Source organism: Trichechus manatus, unplaced genomic scaffold (genome assembly GCF_000243295.1).
Source record: "Trichechus manatus latirostris isolate Lorelei unplaced genomic scaffold, TriManLat1.0 scaffold00004, whole genome shotgun sequence".
NCBI lineage: Eukaryota > Metazoa > Chordata > Mammalia > Sirenia > Trichechidae > Trichechus > Trichechus manatus.
The window spans coordinates 34,123,247-34,140,816 of record NW_004443940.1 but is presented as its reverse complement, the minus strand read 5'-3'; the positions used below and the strand labels follow the sequence as shown (position 1 = coordinate 34,140,816).

The 17,570-nt window shown below is 57.3% G+C and overlaps 1 protein-coding gene across 1 annotated transcript in view; it reads right to left on the bottom strand.

Annotated features, from left to right (window-relative positions):
• Position 1: 1 nt before the first annotated feature.
• Positions 2–17,570, bottom strand: part of FAM178B (family with sequence similarity 178 member B) — a 127,561-nt gene continuing 109,992 nt past the window's right edge. The window contains exons 20-22 of the mRNA XM_012556317.2: positions 2,161–2,238; positions 1,642–1,794; positions 2–34 (exon numbers count right to left, since the gene is read on the bottom strand). Of these exons, the coding sequence (XP_012411771.2) occupies positions 2–34; positions 1,642–1,794; positions 2,161–2,238 (264 nt within the window). The remainder of the gene's footprint in view (positions 35–1,641; positions 1,795–2,160; positions 2,239–17,570) is intronic.

The window sequence follows — 17,570 nt, the reverse complement described above, 5'->3', positions numbered from 1 at the left end:
TTTAGATGTCTTCCCAGGGGCAGAAGTACTGGACCTGCGGCAGTGAGAGAAACACAGGCAGTGACCATCTGGGGCCCGGGGGGCACCCACTCTGTCCTCAGGCTTCCCGGACGTGCCAGCGTCCATCCAACATCCACTGCAGGCCTCCTCTGGATCCACATCCGATCATGGGGCTGGCACAGGACCGGGCAGCATTCTGTCCCGTTACGCATGGGTCACCATGAGTCAAGGGCCGACTCAATGGCCACTAACAACAGCAGACCTCCTCTGTGCGGCGCAGGTGAGCAAGACCCCTGGGTCTCCCAGTCCAGGTAAGGACACAGCAGGTCAACAGGCCACTTGACCGCAGCAAGGTGAGCCCTCTGCTGGGGCTGCCTGTGGCTCACGGCTCACTCAGGCCCCCAGAGTGTGGAAGTAAGGTGGTGCTGGGCCACCAATCACCTTCCCTCTTTGTGTGACGAACACTGTTTCCCACCAGAGGCTGGTGTGGGACTGAGAGTGAGGCTTCTTCTCCAGTTTTCTCACAGACTTGCAAAATCCGAGAGCCAGGCCACAGCCTGTGGCCAGCGTGTCAGCCCCGAGTCAGAGGTTATGCGGGAAGGACAAGGAGAGAGGGGAAGACAAGCTGAGAGCCGAGGAGCCTTGGGGTGCTGGATGAAGAAATGGCCTTCCCCGGACCCAGCTCCCCTCAGTCCAGGGTCAGGAGCTCAGAGAGGGAAGCTCCTTCAAGCCCGCCGGTCCAGCCGGAAAGAGGGAGGCCAGAGCAGGGGCCAGGGCAGGAGCTTAGCAGGCCGGCTCTGGAGTCACGCTGGCTTCGAGCTCCTTCTGCGTGAGGGGGCAAGCTACTTAGCCTCTCAGAGCCTCTATCTGTAAAGTGGGGATAGTAACAATGCCTGCCTCACGGGGATTACTGAGGGCTCCTGCAGAAAAGGGTCTGCACTCAATAAATGTTAGCTGTGAGTCAGAGCTGACGACAGTAACTGCTTTGTGGTTTATTATTACCTAGAGAATACTGCTGGCGCAGTGGTTAAGAGCTCGGCTGCTCACCGAAAGGTCGGCAGTTAGAATCCACCAGCCGCTCCTTGGGGCACTTCTACTCTGTCCTATAGGGTCGCTATGAGTCAGAATTGACTTGACGGCAGTGGGTTTGGTTTTTGGGGTAGAAGGTACTGCTGAGGGTGTGGAGGTTGTTCTCAGAAGCAGGGTGGGACCAGGGCGGCCTGGGAGTGAGGGTTCCTGTAGCAGAGTCAGAGGCCAGCCTCAGGCCTGCAGGACCAGCGGACAGAGGGTGGACAGCTGGTGGTTCTGGTGCCCCTTCCTGGCACTGCTCACGATCAACGGGTGCTCCTGGCCCAGGCTCTTCCCTCTCCAAAGCTAAGATTCTCTGCCTCTGCTCAGGCGTGGGCTCCTCTCTGCCCCCTCACTCACCCCCACACTGGACATTTGATTCTTGATAAGGATGATGAAGGTCCCCAGGCATCTCCACCTTCCCAACTGCCCCTCTCCCCCATCTCCTAGCCACAAGCTCAGCAGCTGCAGTGGGGGTGGACACGCTGCTTGCTCTGGTCAGCCCTGCCTGACCACTTCCCTCCCCTCCCCTCCCAGGCCTAGGGGACATGGTGGGGGGGGGGTGGGCACCACCTGGGGCTGGCAGTGGGCCAGCAGCTCCTGCCAGCGGATGTAGATCTGGGTGGCTAGATCCTTGAGCTTGGTCCGGTGCATGGCCTGAGGGCTTTCCCGGATATGGGTGCTGATGTGGCGATCCAACTGTACACACAGCAGCTGCAGCTCCCCCTGTGGAGGTGGGGCCATGGGGGGCACGTGGCATAGGCCAGGTGCATCCAAAGTGGAGGGGGAAACAAAGCCAGAGAAAGAAAGGGACATATTTGAGTGACCACTCAGAAGTAGGGCAGGAAGGGTGGGCAGGAAAGGGAGGAGAGGATTGAGGTAATTGCTGGGGGCAAGGTCAGTATCCCCTGGGAACGCCTCGTGGGACCCTGGAGGGAGGCGAGCCCCTGGCTGTCCTCAGCCCACTTCTTCCTCAGCCTCCCACTCTGCAGCTCCAACAGTAGGCTGGACTCCATCCCGGCTGATCCCACACTGCTCGGGGGAGAAGACACAGCTGGGACCTCCCCCTGCACCGGCCTCTGGGAGACTCACCCACTGGTCCGGGGTGATGTCCTGTGAGCTGACCACCATCCCGGCCAGGGTCAGCAGGCTGTGGCACAGGTAGCAGACCTGGGGAGGGAACACCAGTGAGGACAGTTCTCTAAGTCGGCCAAGCAGAGCTGTCTTCTCCTTTGCCTCCAGAATCCTCACTCTCAGGCCCGGGGAGCTGAGGCCAGGGCTCATCCGAGCACTGCGCTTCTAGTGACAACGCCCTGGGAACCACCTTCACGGAGCGCCTGGGTACACGAGGCTACGAGCCCCCCAGCTCAGTGCTGTGAGTCCCCCACACCTCTGATGAATGAATGACCGCCCTCTCTGCCATCCAAAACCCACACTAGCACCTAGCCCTGGGCCTCTCCGAGAGAAGGCCTGCTGGGGAGAGGGGTCCGTCCGCTCTGACCCTCTGCACGGTCTCTGTTCCGTATGGCACACACACCTGTGGTCACCATGACTGGGACAGCTAGCCCCATGGCTCCTGTGGGTAAACAGAAAAAGGAGCCTCCTGTGGGGGACCGTGGCCCCCACCGCCCGCCTCCCGGAGCCTACACTCCTTCAGCAGGACCCCACCTGCACAACCCTCTCTAGACAGTCAAGTCACGCTGACAGGAGCTGATGGGTGAAGATGGGAAATGCATGGGAGGTGCGCTGGGTCAAGCATTTACATACCCCCAGCTACTCATGGGACACCGGCCACCTTCAGCTGATCCCAGGGTATGCCTGGGTTCTGTTGTTATCCATTCATTTATAGGACATTCCCCTACTGTGTAAGGAACCCTGGTGCGACAAGATTAAGTGCTCAGCTGCTAACCAAAAGGTCCACGGTTCCAATCCACCAGCAGGAGAAAAGACCTGGCGATCTGTTCCCATAAAGATCACAGCCTAGGAAACCTTATGGGGGCAGTTCTACTCTGTCCTATAGGGTTGCTACAAGTTGTCATCGACTCAACACCACACAACTCCTACTGTTTGGGTAAAGTGAGGTACGGGGAGTGTCCCAGAGACAGATGGGATGTCCGATGCGAGGGTCTCCTGCTTCCTGTCTGTAGATGTTCCCATCCCCCATTCAGAGGTTCCTGCTGCCTTGATCCCGTTAGACTCCTAACCTCTAAGACAGGGAGGGCGGCAGATAACCACCCTGCGGTCATGCCCGTGGCAGACAACCGGCTCTGAGGCCTCTCTGCTCCCGAGATGGCAGCAGGGCTCGCGCTGGGCGACGATGGGACTCAAGCTCTGAACCAGCCCAACAACGTCCCCTACCGCCTTCCCCTGATCTTCTCATCTTGCCCTCTTACAGTGCCCGTCTCTGAGGCAGGCGGTGCCCCAGAAACTGCGGAAGCTTCTTTACAGAGACCCAGGAGGCAGGGCCATTTGAGGGCAGCAGTCTTAGTACTACAGAGAAGAGCTGTCTCCTTGAACCCAAAGACCGCAGCACAAAGCCCCGAGGGCAGAGGCCAGCTAGGCCTCCCCTCAGCAGCACCTGCCCTGTCTGGGATGACACAGCCTCTTTCTCACCATAACTCCGGCCCACAGGTGGCCTGACTCCACCGGCTGACCCCACAGGGCGGTGCTGCACACGGCAGCCCAGAGAAGACATGGAGGGGAGGGCTAGCCGCCACCCCATGTGTGCCCCCAGGGAGTGCTGACTGGGGTGGGGAAGATCTGTCTGCAGCCCCGGCTGGCTCCACCTGCCTCCACCTGCCAGGTCTCCAAAGCTGCTGGTGCCGCTGAGTCACCCAGCCGGGCTGGCGTGCCAGCAGGTCGCTGCTGCTCTCCCCCGGGGATTCCGCTCTGTGGTTCCCCTGGACTCCCTGCCCCCCAGCCTGGCCTTGTTTTGGGGAGGGGCCACAGGCTTCAGGACCCACTGCAGCCTTCGTGGCCCCCTTCCGGTAATGCTGGTGCTGGGGCTTCACTGCACTTCCACAGGTAAGAGCTACAGGTGCCCACTCACTCAACAAGTACATACAGAGGGCCGAGGAGGACCCGGCACCGTGACGAAGACGGCCCCTCACACTCAGACACCAGAGGGAAAAAGGATGCCTCAGGAAGGCAACCACTTGGAAAGCAAACACTGAATCTTAGCTTCCTGTGGACCCAAAGGAGAAAGGGCCCACCAGCTCTGGTGGTGGGAGGGGCTGGGGAGTGTATCTGAGAAGGCTTCAGGGAGTAAGTGACTAAACTAAAAACCCAGAGCCATCCAGTCCATTCCGACTTAGAGCGATCCTATAGGACAGAGTAGAACTCCCCCCGCAGGCTTTCCAAGGCTGTAATCTTTAAGGAAGCAGACCATCATATCTTTCTCCTGCAGAGAAGCTGATGGGTTCAAAACGCTGACCTTTTGGTTAGCAGCTGAGCACTTTAACCACTGTGCCACCAGGGATCCTTTACTAAACTTAAAAAAAAAAAAAAACCAAACCAAACCCTTTGCCGGCCAGTCGTTCTGACTCACAGCGACCCTACAGGACTGAGTAGAAGAAGCCTCAAAGGAACAGCAGGATTTGAGGCAAAGCTGGCCCTGCAGGGGTGACCGTGAGGGTAAAGCAGATTACAACGCAAGGCGGATCCCGATGGTTGATGCAAGAAAACAAGGGTGGGGCATGTTTGGGGATGGGCAGGTGGCTGGATGGGCTGGAGCAGTGGGTGAGGGAGGGGGCACCCTGGGGACAGGGCTGGCAGCACAGAGTTGGGACAGAGGGCCCTCTGTGTTGTGGGGGAGGGGCTGGTGGCGTCCAGGGAAGCAGGTGATAGAATGTGGCCGTAGGGGTAGGACCAAGTGTACCAGAGTGGAAAAGCAACTCTCTTGGGGAGAAGGTACCCCAGGACGTCCTTCATCTTTCTGCTTTTTAAGACTGTTTCTCTACAACCAGAGTACAATGCAAGTTTTTTTTTTCTTTTAATGTTTAAGGGGACACTGCCAATGACAATCAACAGCCTGACTGAGCTGGGGTGGGGGCAGGGAAAGGGCAGGAGTATGGCCAAGCAGTGGTTACCCCAGAGACAGAGCACTCAAGGCCGAGGCCCTCTGAGCTGCAAAGCACTCTGCTCCGCGTTGAACAAGTGGGGCTAAAAGGTGACTGCACGCCAAAGAAAATCCCCAAGGGCCAGGCACCGTCGGGGTGGAGCAGGGGGATGGCTGGGAAAGGCACCCGGGCCCAGTCTGCAGAGGGCTGGTGTGAAGGCCCAGGAGGGAGCAGGGGTGCCAAGCCCAGACCGGGAGGGAGAGATGGGGGCCAAGTCCAGCATGGCTTGAACCGGCACCTCCCACAGCTTCTGTTGTAAATACACCTGCAGGGGGGCAGTGGCTGAGTGGCCCTGGAGACTCAGAGGTGGAGGTCTTTGCATTTCAGAGGTCAGGTGTGATGTGCACAAAGCCGGGGGCTAATAGGCCCCCCCCACAGGAGCTGCCCCAGGATTGGTGCCAAGGCCGGTCAGTGTACAGGGGTCCCTGGCACCCCTCCCCTTGCCCTAGCGCCCCTACAGGACAGAGCAGAACTGCCACATAGGGTTTCCAAGGAGCAGCTGGTAGATTGAAACTGCTGTCCTTTTGGTTAGCAGCCAAGCTCTTAACCTTATTTTAACTTATCTTCCAGGAGGAGGAAGCTTTATCTCTGGAGGGGAGGTGTGGAGAGGGTGGTCTTTAGGATTTGGGGAATGCCCTGGAGGAATACCCTGGGGGCAAGTCTGTCAGCACAGTTACCCGGGCAGGGCCCTGAGCTGCCTGCTCTGGGGATTTACAGAGAGAAGGGGCTGCCTGCGTGGGGTTTCACAACCTCGTTCTTATGCTGATTCCCAGCAATGAATCTGGAGGGAAAATCCCAGGAAAATGATTCTGAGCACGCTTTATTTTTTTATTTGGAGGGAGGGTAGTGAGAAGAAAACAGTCATGAACAAAAACCCTGTTAACCTTATTTGATAAGCTGTCTTTCCAAAAGGAAAAAAAAAATCTGCCTGCTGCCTGGAAGAGAGGTCGGTGTATTTTCCCACACATTGGAGGGTGATCCCTGGAGTCGGGGCCTCAGTAAGGGGAGGCCTTTCAGGGAGACTTTGATCCAATTTAAGGGATTAATGGTTCCGTCTGTGGCAGACTCCCTCGATGGAAGCACCAGCAGGGGCTTGGCCGAAGCTGGCCCAGCTGCTAGGGTCCCAGGACAACTTCTGGAGAGAGGCTTTGCTATTGGTATAGACTAGGATGCACCCACACACACCCCTTCCCTCACTTCCCCAAGACCCACTGTCCTGGAGGTGACAAGAGGCAAGGGAGGACACGGCCCTTGTCCAGACTGAGGAGGACAGGTACGCCAGGTGGATGGATGGCTTCATCAGAATCCCCACCTCCCCTCGCCCCCAAAATCCTCTCCCCTGCCCTGCTTCTGTGAAGGTTTAAAAAAAAAACAAAACAAAAAACCTAAACCCTTTGCTGTTGAGTCGATTCCGACTGACCCTACAAGACAGTGCAGAACTGCCTCATGGGGTTTCCAGCGAGCGGCTGGTGGGTTTGAACGGCCGACCTTTTGGTTAGCAGCCGTAGCTCTTCACCACTGCACCACCAGGCTCCTTTTGTGAAGGTCAGAGAAGCAAAAAATTAGCAGAGGCAGAGGCAGAACCTCTCCTTCCTTGGAAAATCCCAGAGGCTGGCTCCAGAGTGGGAGCAGGAGTGGGCACCAGCCAGGGGGCCGTTCCCGGGAGCTGTAGCTCCAGAAGGCAAACAGCCAGGTGCAAGAGCTGTACTTCCTGCTCCAGTTCTGGTGTGACCAATTCCTGAACTCAGCAAGCCCGTTCCTGTCCCGGCTGGTACCACAGACACAGGGCTCGGTCCTCCCTTTCAAGGCGCAGGGCAGGGAGGCCAAGCAGAAGAGACAGGGCTGGTGCACGTCCACACCGTGGACCCCTGGGCCGTGGGAAATGCAGGGCTACGCTTCCACAGGCCCCTTCAAGCCTCCCAGGGCGGGCGGCTCAGGGTGGGAGAAGGAGCAGTGCAGAGGACTCGGGACTGGAGGGGGCTGAGCTTTCCCAGGGCCCAGGAGCTGCTCTGAAAGGCCCTGCCCAGCTCCACCCAGCTGGGATGCATGCAAGTGGAGGCTGGGAAGCCCCCGACGGGAAACGGGACCCGGGAAACTTCAGTCAACAACTCGGGGGAGAGGCAGAGTTTGAGGGTGAGGAACGGACGTGTCTGAACCTAAAACTGACAAGACGGAACCGTCCCCTGTGGCCGCTGCCAGCAGGGCCTGCAGCTTCCGCTCTCTGGGTCTCTCCCCAGACAGTCTGGCAGGGCTGGCCCTTCTCAGAAGCTCTGCGCAGCATACCCCGTTCCAGCCTTACAGCGGCCTCGCCCTGTCCCTGGGGAAGGACAAGGAGGGTGAGAGAGGAGACTGCCTCCTGAGCTTGTCACCCAAGGGGATGCGCAGGGGAAGGTCAATGCCTCCATGTTCTGGTCCAGCTGGTTCTGACCCCAGGAACCACCAGCCAAGTCTTCCAGGTCAAGATGGATCTGTTTGCAGCGCTTCTGTCACCAGACAAAAGGGAGAATGGGTGTATGTTTCCCATTAACTCCATCACTGAGAAAATTCCCCTCCACGGAGTGCCAAGGAGGCAGGCTGTGGCCCGGGCGATTTACGATAAAGGAGGAAAGGAGACGGAGCAGAGCCTCTCCCAGGAGGCCACTTGCTCTGGCTAGAACTTCATGGCTTCCCCTACCTTAGGTCATGACCAAGAGTCCAGTCTCCCAAGCCTGGAGGCTGCTGGGCAGGGTAGGGACGCTGCGGGAACAGGCCTAGGCTCTGGGGGACAGCTGCTGTGGTGGGGAAGAAAGAGGGCTGACCCATGACACACGCTGGGGAGAACTGAGGCTGAATCACCTCGCAGGCAGCTGGCCCTGAATGCCTTTGGTGCAGGGACCCCAGGCTCACGTGGCTCTGGGTGGTGGCCGCCCTGGAGGTCATGCATTCAGCGATAACCTGGCTGGACTCATCTCAGCCTTGCCTAGAGGGCCATCCCAGCTTGACTCTTGACTCCCAGGAGAATTCTGTCCTCGATCCTACCATCGCCACACATGGGTCCTCTCAGAGACACTCAGATGCAGGTACACGTGCTGAAGGCAGCCCCAGAGCCGAGCTAGTCTGGGAAAGCCAGAAGCTGAGCTGGTCTTCCTCGGGCCCCTGCAGACCAGAACGCCTAAAGCCGGCCACGCTTCTTCTTTTATTAAGTTGAAACCTACAGGACCACTTCACAGCTTGCTGACCCAGGGGGGTACACAACGAGGGCCTGATCATCCCCACTTTTCAGCAGAGGTGGAAGCTGGAGCTTGGAGAGGTCACCCTGTGTGTACAACTCCGGACCAGTCAGGGTCAGGTCTGGTTCGGAAGCTGTTTCTCTTTTTGAACAACCTCCGCGTGTGCGCACACGTGCATATTTAACACTGCACACCACGGACACCCACCTTCAGAGGGAGCGAGGCTCTCCTGCACTGAACAGCGAGGGCCTGCGTGCCTTTAGGGGCAGGAAAGGAAGAGGCAGAGGCCCTTCACCCAGGGTGACGGGGAACGTCCTTTTTAGCCTGTGCCCCAAGTGCATGGTCAAGGCACTCCACCACAGGCTGGGCAAACAACAATAATTAATAATGAGTAATCCCGAGGTAGGGCTACTGGCAGGCCCCAGGCCAACAGCCCTCGCCTGGTGAGGGAGCCGGAGCTCCTCTGGCCAGTGTGTCGGCCAGGACACAAGAGGAAAGGGGATGCGTTTTTGGGGTCCACCCCGATCTGGACCCTTCTCTAGGATGCCACTCCTCCTCTGCCTCCGTGAGCAAGCTGCGTGGCCCACCCCCTCCCCATGCTGCTCCTGTGCCATAGGGACCCTCCCTTGCACTAAAGAAGCAAGCTGAGGGCGGCGTCCCAAGTGCTAGTCCCAGAGGAAAGTGGATGTCGGAAGTGACTCTGACCAGGACAGATTATCAGTTGTGAGTCCCAGCAATTGGGAAATGACAAGCACATACGACCGCTAGGACATGAGGCGGGTGACGCCTACCTCTTCCTGGCCCAGGGTCCCTGAAGGCACAGGGCAGAGGCCAGGGGGCGGACGTCACAGGCTGGGCCTGTAAGACTCTGCAGGGGGTTTACAGGACAGGACACCCAGCTCTGTAAATGGAAGTGCTGGGCTGGGTGTGGGGGCAGGCAGGGCCCTAAACACAGCACAGGAGGAGACCAATTTAGTGTGATGGGAAACAGGCTGGCAGCATCTGGGCAGGAACAGGACTTCTGGCTCAGCTACTGGGAACGGGCCTACATGGAAAAGCTGCTATTAGGGAGGCCCTGGAGGGACGGAGGGGCGGGGTACCACTGCTGAGGAGGGTCCGGCATGCATCCACAGCCTCTTGCCTCGGGAACAAAGCCCCTTCCCCGCACTTCTGCCTTCCAAGAGAGGGTGCATTCAAAGAGCCGAGAGCCCCTTAGAGTGGGATTCTCTTTCGGGCTCTGTGGGGACTTGGGGTAGGACTCTGAGCGGTCCCGGCCCTTGCTCTTGGTACTAGGGACAGGGAGGGGACTAGGAGGCCAGGGTGCAGTGGGCTGGGACAGGGAAGAGATGGAGCTGGGACAAAGGCAGGAAGGCTGCAGGCTTTTGTGCCTGTGGATCTGTCACGGGGAGGTAATCTCAGAGCGTCTGACATATTCCTGTCTGCAAGGGGCCGCAGGCAAACCTTACTGGAGAGCCTGTACCCGGCTCATCCTTGCTCTCACCCTTCCTGCTGTGGTGGGGGGTGGGGGGACCAACAGGCAGAGAGGGACTGGCTGGCTCTTCCTGCTTCAACAGCTAAGACTAGAGACCCTGACCCCAGGGATATCTGGAGCAGCCAGCTGCCCAGAGAGGGATCGGGTCTTGCTCAGTGCACCCGTGACAGTCTATGTCTATGTGTGCACAGGTGCATCAGCGTGCGGTGTGCGTGCCTGAGTGTGTGCTCAGGGCTGCGTGAGCGGAGCAGCTGAAAACCAGCCAGGCAGTAAGGATGGACATCCTCCAGGGCTGAGAGGACTCACAACTCCCTTTCCTCAAAAGCAACAGCTTCCTCCCTTTTCCCTCTTATCTTTCTCACTCACTAAATTGTCTCCTAATGCGTTGGCACAGCCGGAGCCTGGGATGTATTGCCCTCCTTATAATTCCCACAGGTATCAGAGCGTAGGGCCATTGCCAGTGGCTGAAGAACGGGGATGTGTGAGCATCTAAGGTTTCTGCACGCCCAGGATCCGTTCCCTTCCTTTGTACCAGTGTCCCAGCCTCCTCCCTCTACACTCAGCTCAAGCTGATCCACGGTGGTGACTCCAGCCCCGACTCCAGGGGAGGGCATGTGACCCGGCTGGCCAATCACTATATGCCAGCCTGGTGATGGGATTGGCTGAGAGATGGGCACATGACCCTAGCCAAGCCAATGAGACTCAACTCTGGGACTATGGTTAGAACTCTGAGAGAGAAGCTCTTTTTGCCCCCCAGGCTAGGGCTGCTGAGGCTAGGACGTAAACCTGGAGTTTCTTACACACCCTCTTCTGGGCCCCTCAGGTGTTGGGCTGGGAGCTCATGCCCATGCTGCTCAGATGCCCCATTTCAAAAAGACCGTTCCTCTCCCCATTCTCTGGGTGGGCTCAGGCCAGAGCAGAGAAGAGGCAGGGTGGGCAGGGCTGGGGGTAGGGAGGTGCTTAAGGGTCCCTCACGCAGGCTCACCTGCTCAGGGGAGGCATTTCAATGCGGGTCGTGGGGGATGGGGTTGAGATAGGACTCTGGACCCGGCCCTCAAAGGCGACTCTGTTCAGGTGTGTGAAAACAACTCGTGCACAAGCCAGGGACAGAGAGCACAGACTCCACGACCATAGAGATCCGGGGACGGGGAGACAGGCTCCACGACCATAGGAATCCGGGGACGGGGAGCACAGGCTCCACGACCATAGGAATCCGGGGACGGGGAGCACAGGCTCCACGACCATAGGAATCCGGGGACGGGGAGACAGGCTCCACGACCATAGGAATCCGGGGACGGGGAGCACAGGCTCCACGACCATAGGAATCCGGGGACGGGGAGACAGGCTCCACGACCATAGGAATCCGGGGACGGGGAGGATAGACTCCACGACCATGGGAATCCGGGGACGGGGAGACAGGCTAGGAACTGCCACAGAGAGGCCAGGTGAGAGCTGGGTCAGGCCCTGAAGTGTAGGTGATCAGAAAGGTGAGGACCCAGGGAGAGTTGCAGCAGGAGCAGGCATGGACGTGGGGTGGAGGGCTTCTGTGAAGGTCATACAGGAGACTGGCTTGGAGGGGTCTCCGGCTGGCACAAATGGTTAGCGCTTGACTACTAGCCAAAAGATTGGCGGTTCGAACCCACTCAGAGAAGCCTGGAAAGATAGGCCTGGCAATCCAATCTGAGAGTCACAGTCTTGAAAAGCCTACGGGGCAGTTCTACTCCGCACACGTGGGGTCACCATGAGTCAAAATGGACCAGCCAGTAACTGACAACAGCAGCAACACCAGCTGGCTTGGCATGGAGGGCGGTGGTGGAGTGAGCATACACAGCTGAAGCAAGACCAGCTGACAGAGGTCTGGGATCCAGGGTTTGAATATGGTGGGTTAGGCATTTAGGATTTCACCATGGATTTCCAGAAGAATGAACAGATCTGTCTTGGAGGAAGTACAGCCAGAATGCTCTTTAGAAGCAAAAATGGCGAGACTACGTCTCATGTACTTTGGACGTGTGATCAAGAGTGACCATTCCCTGGAGAAGGACATCATGCTTGGTAAAGTAAAGGGTCAGTGAAAAAGAGGAAGACCTTCAAAGAGATGGACTGACACAGTCGGCTCAAGCACAACGATTGTGAGGATGGCGCAGGACTGGGCAGTGTTTCGTTCTGTTGTACATGGGGTCCCTGTGAGTCGAAATGGACTCGATGGCACTTAACAAGAACAGGAGGAAGACAAACCCACAGAGTTATCCAGGAGGATTTACAGGACAAAGAGACTGAGGTTGAGCTAAGTCAGAAATGCTGAGTGAGCCCGTAGGGACTGCCCTGGGGGAGGCCTGGGCCTGGTGGGGGCAGGGCAGAGAGCAGGCCCGGAGGCTGCGACCCCTCAGGTGGGCTGGATTGGAACAAAAGCTGCCTGAAGAATCTAAGGCCTATGTTCACTCTGTTACTTCAGCCACTGCTCCTACACTTGCAGAGAAGCCAGAATCCCTGGGACCCAACAACGCTGCCCTGCGCTCTGCGTGGCCTTCGGCTCCTCAGACTCTGAGGAGGCACAGCAGCTGCTCTGGAGGGATGTGATGTGCAGCCAGTTCAGAGATGTCTCTCCTCTCCCCTTAGGGCACCTTCCCACTCTCCTCTCTCCTTAGGGTACCTTCCCAGAGGCGACCTCTTTGAGGTCAGTTTCAGAAGAACACCTCATGATCCTCAGTTTTGGAGAACTGAGGAGGAGCCAACCAACCACAGACAACTCAGATCTGTCAGGGGAGGAAGCCAGGAGTCCTGAATACTTACTTTCAGTTCCTCAAAGCCAGTCCTCCTAACCTTGGCCTTACCGAGGTCCCAGGCCCTGACATGCAGGGACAGGCACATCCAGGCGGGAGGCAGAGTGGGGGCAGGGGAGGCTGGCTCCACCTGTCTTTCTGGGTGCCACAGGGCAAGAGAAGGCTCTGCTCCAGCCAAGGCTGAGGGAGGACATACCCCTTGCTGCCGAGGGTGTTGAGTGTGCTAAGGAGAGGGGGCAGAGGAAAGTGCTCAGCCGCCAAGGACGGGGCACCCTCCCTGCCCAGCTCCCGAGGGAGAGACGTGCCTCTCCCCGCCACGACCGGCCAGACCACACCCCCGTCACTGAAGACTGCTCTTGGCAGGGCCCCCCAACAAGCACAGCGACAGGACAGCCGCAGTCCCGCAGGCAGGAGAAAAGCAGTGAAACTTGTCCGTCGGCTCTGTGAACTCACAGGAGCACGCCACAAAGATATCCAGAGGATGCACGCACCGCACCGTGCTCGCACACAAACACGGGGCAGGCAGACCCACCCGCTCTGCACAATACCTGCAAAGACACCCAGGGTGAGCTTAGCAGCCTTACGCAGCAGGGGCCAGCTTTACACCAGAGCACCACCCAAGCGCAGGAGCACACGCCGCTCCCCATAAAATCAACTCTTTACAAAGACGGAGTCGACCCCAAGCCACGCAGGCGCAGAGACCGGGGCCACGACACGGTGTGCACCCGAAGGCACTGCCCAGACCCAGTGGACAGCAGCCTGGCCCGGGCTCCTCGGCCTCCAGCTGGAGCCCAGGTGGAAGGAAGAGTGAGCTCGCGCAGACATGGAGATCCTTGCTGAGCCGCGGCCTACGTGTCCCGTCACAGGAACCAGGCTCCCGGCACCTCAATTCTGCCCCAACTCCGGGCCTTTCTCCTTCAGTTATCTTTCCACACTGTGGGAGACAATCAACCTCCTCAAAGTCCGCAAGTTTAACCAAACTGGGGAAAAGCTTCTATCCCCCCGTAAAGATTATGGTTCTCTATACCTTCCAAGCAGCCTGGTGGTACAGTGGTTAAGCACTTGGCTGCTAACCAAAAGGTCGGTGGTTCAAATCCACCAGCCGCTCCTTGGAAACCCTATGGGGCAGTTCTGCTCTGTCCTATAGGCTCACTATGAGTTGGAATCGACTTGATGACAGGAGGTTTTTTTTTTTTTTTTGGTTTATACCTTCTAAATCTCTGAGGGTAAAACAGAGCAAAGAAGATTCTATTAATAGAACATAAAGCAGAAGAAAATGGGGCGAAGTAAAAAACAGCTGGAACATACGATAAACAAGGACATAATTTAGAATGGCAGCTTTAACAAGACCAAAATATCAACAATCTCGGTAAAAGTGAACGAGCTGACTCTCAGATTGGATCCAGTCCAAGTTCCCACTGCCATCGAGCTGGTTCCGACTCATGACGACCCCACATATGTCAGAGTAGAACTGTCTCCACAGGGTTTTCAATGGCTGACTTTCCAGAAGCAGATCGCCAGGTCTTTCTTCCAAGGCTCCTCTGAGCAGGCTCAAACCTCCAGCCTTTTGGTTAGCTGCTGAGCACATTAACCATCTGCACCACCCAGGGACTCCTTCAGACTGGATCGAACACAACTAAGCAAAATCTGGCCCAATACTGTTGACACAAGACAGCTAAAAGAAAACAAAATGCCCCAGGAAAAGCCTGGTTCTGGCTGGAGGGCTAACCGGGTGGCTCTGGGGAGACAGTGATAAATGCAATCAGGTTATGCAATGTTTGCCTGCACGGGGCTGAAAGAACAGAGGTCCACAAACCGAGGCCTGGGGAGGTGCTGGTCTCTTACAGAATCGCTGTCTGCGGGCCTGGCCAAAGGGAAGCACTTGGAGGCCATCTCTCAGACTTCACTTAGACTTAAAACATCCTCTCCCACCTCTCTCAGCCAAAGAGGGCACCTGGCCCTCCCTGGGCTGTAACAGACACCCAGCGCTCACCCTGACCTAGATGTTCTCTCTTCTCTGAGAGCTCAGCTCAAACCCAGCAAGCACAGCCACCACCATGGGGCTCATCCAACATTCTCTTTACTCAAAAGCACTTCAAGGTGCTGAAAGTATTCTAATCAGCAGGAAGCCTCGTTAAGAAGCAAGATTCTTAAATTCCACACAAGATTCTTAAATTCCATGATTTGCTAGGTGGTTTTGACCGAGCTGGGACACTCAGCCAGGCCCAGGAGCCCCCTCCCAATGCAATGTTGTAGCAGGAGACTGCTGCTGCTTTTGTTAACGTATTCGGTGGTTAGCTTTCTCAGGCAGGAATCTCCCCAGCTTCTAATTACAAACAATGTGCTGGGATTGGTTCTCTTCCAACCAGGTAACCCTTCTGTACTCTGGGCGTCCCACAGGAGAGGCCCAGGCTACACACCCTCAGGGTCTCAACAAGGGTTGGTGGGACACCGAGGGGAAGATTTCTGGAATGGGGCAGGGGAGTGGAAGGCCGGATCAGGGTGTTAGAAAGATAGTTCAGAGCGGGAGCTGCTGTTAGCTGCCGTGGAGTCGATTCTCACTCAAGGCGACCCCATGTGCGCATGGAAGAATGCTCCTCAGGGTTTTCAAGGCTGTGAGTTCCAGGCCCGTCTTCCAAGGCGCCTCTGGGTGGGTTCGAACCAGCAACTTTTCAGTCTGGAGCTCGTAACTCCTTCACCCAAGGACTCCCAGAGAGGGACTAAAACGGAATTCATTCATTCATTGGTTTGCTCATTCATTCCACAGTCAATAAGTGCCACAAACATACAATGCGAAGCTGAGAGACTGCGTCTGAACCCACAGTCTGGCTGGGGTTACAGACAGGTAAACGGAGGACTGTGAAGGCACGGGACCAGTGAGAGAGAGTTGTATTCTGGGTACCCAGGAGCAGCTCCCCCAGCCTGGGGGGGGGGAGGGGAGGAAAGAGGGTGGAAGTCTGGGAGCTGCCTGGGGGGAGTGAGGAGATAGGGAGACAAGGGGGGGAGCCTGGCAGAAGTGTTTATTGGCTATGCAGGGCTAGAAGAGGGCTCTGACCCCCAGTCTCAAGCTGAGCCGGAAATCTCCCAGACTGGAGTGAGCAGGGCCAGGGGGATGGGCAGGTGCAGAAAGGCAGGCAGCCCAGCACAGCAGCCCAAAGGGCTGGGAAAGTTGTCCTTTCCTCCATGCTGGGCCACCCAGCCGACCTCACTCTGGCCTCAGTTTCCCCGCTGCACCTCGAGGAGAAAGAAGTCAGAGACTTTGAGCTCTGGGGATGAAAAGTCTGCAGGAGTCCAGACCACTGCTCCCCATAAAACAGGGCGGATGACGCTGACCTCTCCTTGGCAGGTGAGTAGCCGGATCACCCCTGAAGATGAAACACGCTCAGGTCTAATGAGGAGTCCACCGCTGAGGTGGGAGCGGGGCTGGGCTGCAGGGGAGCCCCTGTTCCCGCACCAGGCCACTCCCTTCCAGAACAGAAGCCAGCCCAATGGGACTAGAGCGCGTCTCATTTCTAACTTCTCAGGCCCCTGGCTACTTCAGTGCAGACCATGTGCACCCCACCAGCTCCCCTCCCAGTCCCTCCCTGCTCCCCAGGGGGCAGTGCTTTGTCTCTTGCTCCAGGCTGCAGTTAAGGCACTCTGCCTCACTAGTCCCCATTCAATGCCCTGGGTGGCTCAGCGGTAGAGCTCTCACCCTCCATGCGGGAGACCCCGGTTTGATTCCCAGCCAATGCACCTCAAGCACAATCACCACCTGTCAGTCAGTGGAGGCTCACGCGTTGCCGTGATGCTGAACAAGTTTCAGGGGAGCTTCCAGACTAAGATGGACTAGGAATAAAGGCCTGCCAATCTACCTCTAAAAATCAGCCAGTGTAAACCCAATGGATCCCAACTGTCTGAGCCGCAACCGATCATAGGGATGGCATGGGATCAGGCAGCACTCTGTTCTGTTCTGTTGTGCGTGGGGTCCCCATGAGTCAGGGCCCAACCTGGTAGCAGCTAGCAACAGCCAGAGCCAAGACATGAGGTGGCTCTGTGTTTCCAGGCCAGACAGGCCATTATACGTCAGCTGACCAGGGGAGGCTTGGCACAGCCTCCTTCATGTGCGTGAGAAGAGTTTTCAGAGTGCAAGATACCCTCGGCCCACTTATTCCCCTCTTTTCCCGGGCTGTTGAACAGGTATCTTCTGCCACCAGATGGGCACTGAAACAAAGGATCTCTGGCCTAGCGGTATGGTACTCCTGCTAGGTGAGGTCACAGGTGGGGCCCCAAGGTGCCTAGAGGTCACACTTCACCTTGGCCAGGCATAAACCTCTTCTTTTCTCTCCCACCACTGCCCTTCTTCCTTCCCCCATGCCCAAACCAAGGCCTGCCCACCTGTGCCCTGTTCAGTCAGACCAGCAGCACTGGCTTCCCTTAGCCACACCTCCCAGGGACTGACCCCCACCTCCCTTCTAGAGGCCTGGACACACCGGAGTTGGCCTCCATTACCAGCTCTGGTTTCCCGGGAAATACTTGGCAAAGGAGAAGGGAGCACGCCGACAGCTCACCCTCCCCTGGGAGGCAGCAGCCACACAGATGCACTAATATTAGGCACAGCTGAATGATAACCTTCCTCCCATGTTCCAGAAGAGAAGCATACACCTGGGGATCACCCGATCTTCTTAGCAGCTAATTTGTGTTCATTAAGTAATTAATTTGTGTATCTGATCTGCAGAAGGATGCCCAAAGGTTGGACTTCTGGACCATCAGCTTTCAATCTCTGACAAGCTTTCGGAATTATCACCTCCCTAAATTAGGAAGATCCTTATCTCCAGGCCTCTTCCCCAGTTCCCAGGAACAGGAGAACTCCCCATGGATCTAGGCTTGGGACTCCCACTCTGAAGCCCGCAGGCCACCATCC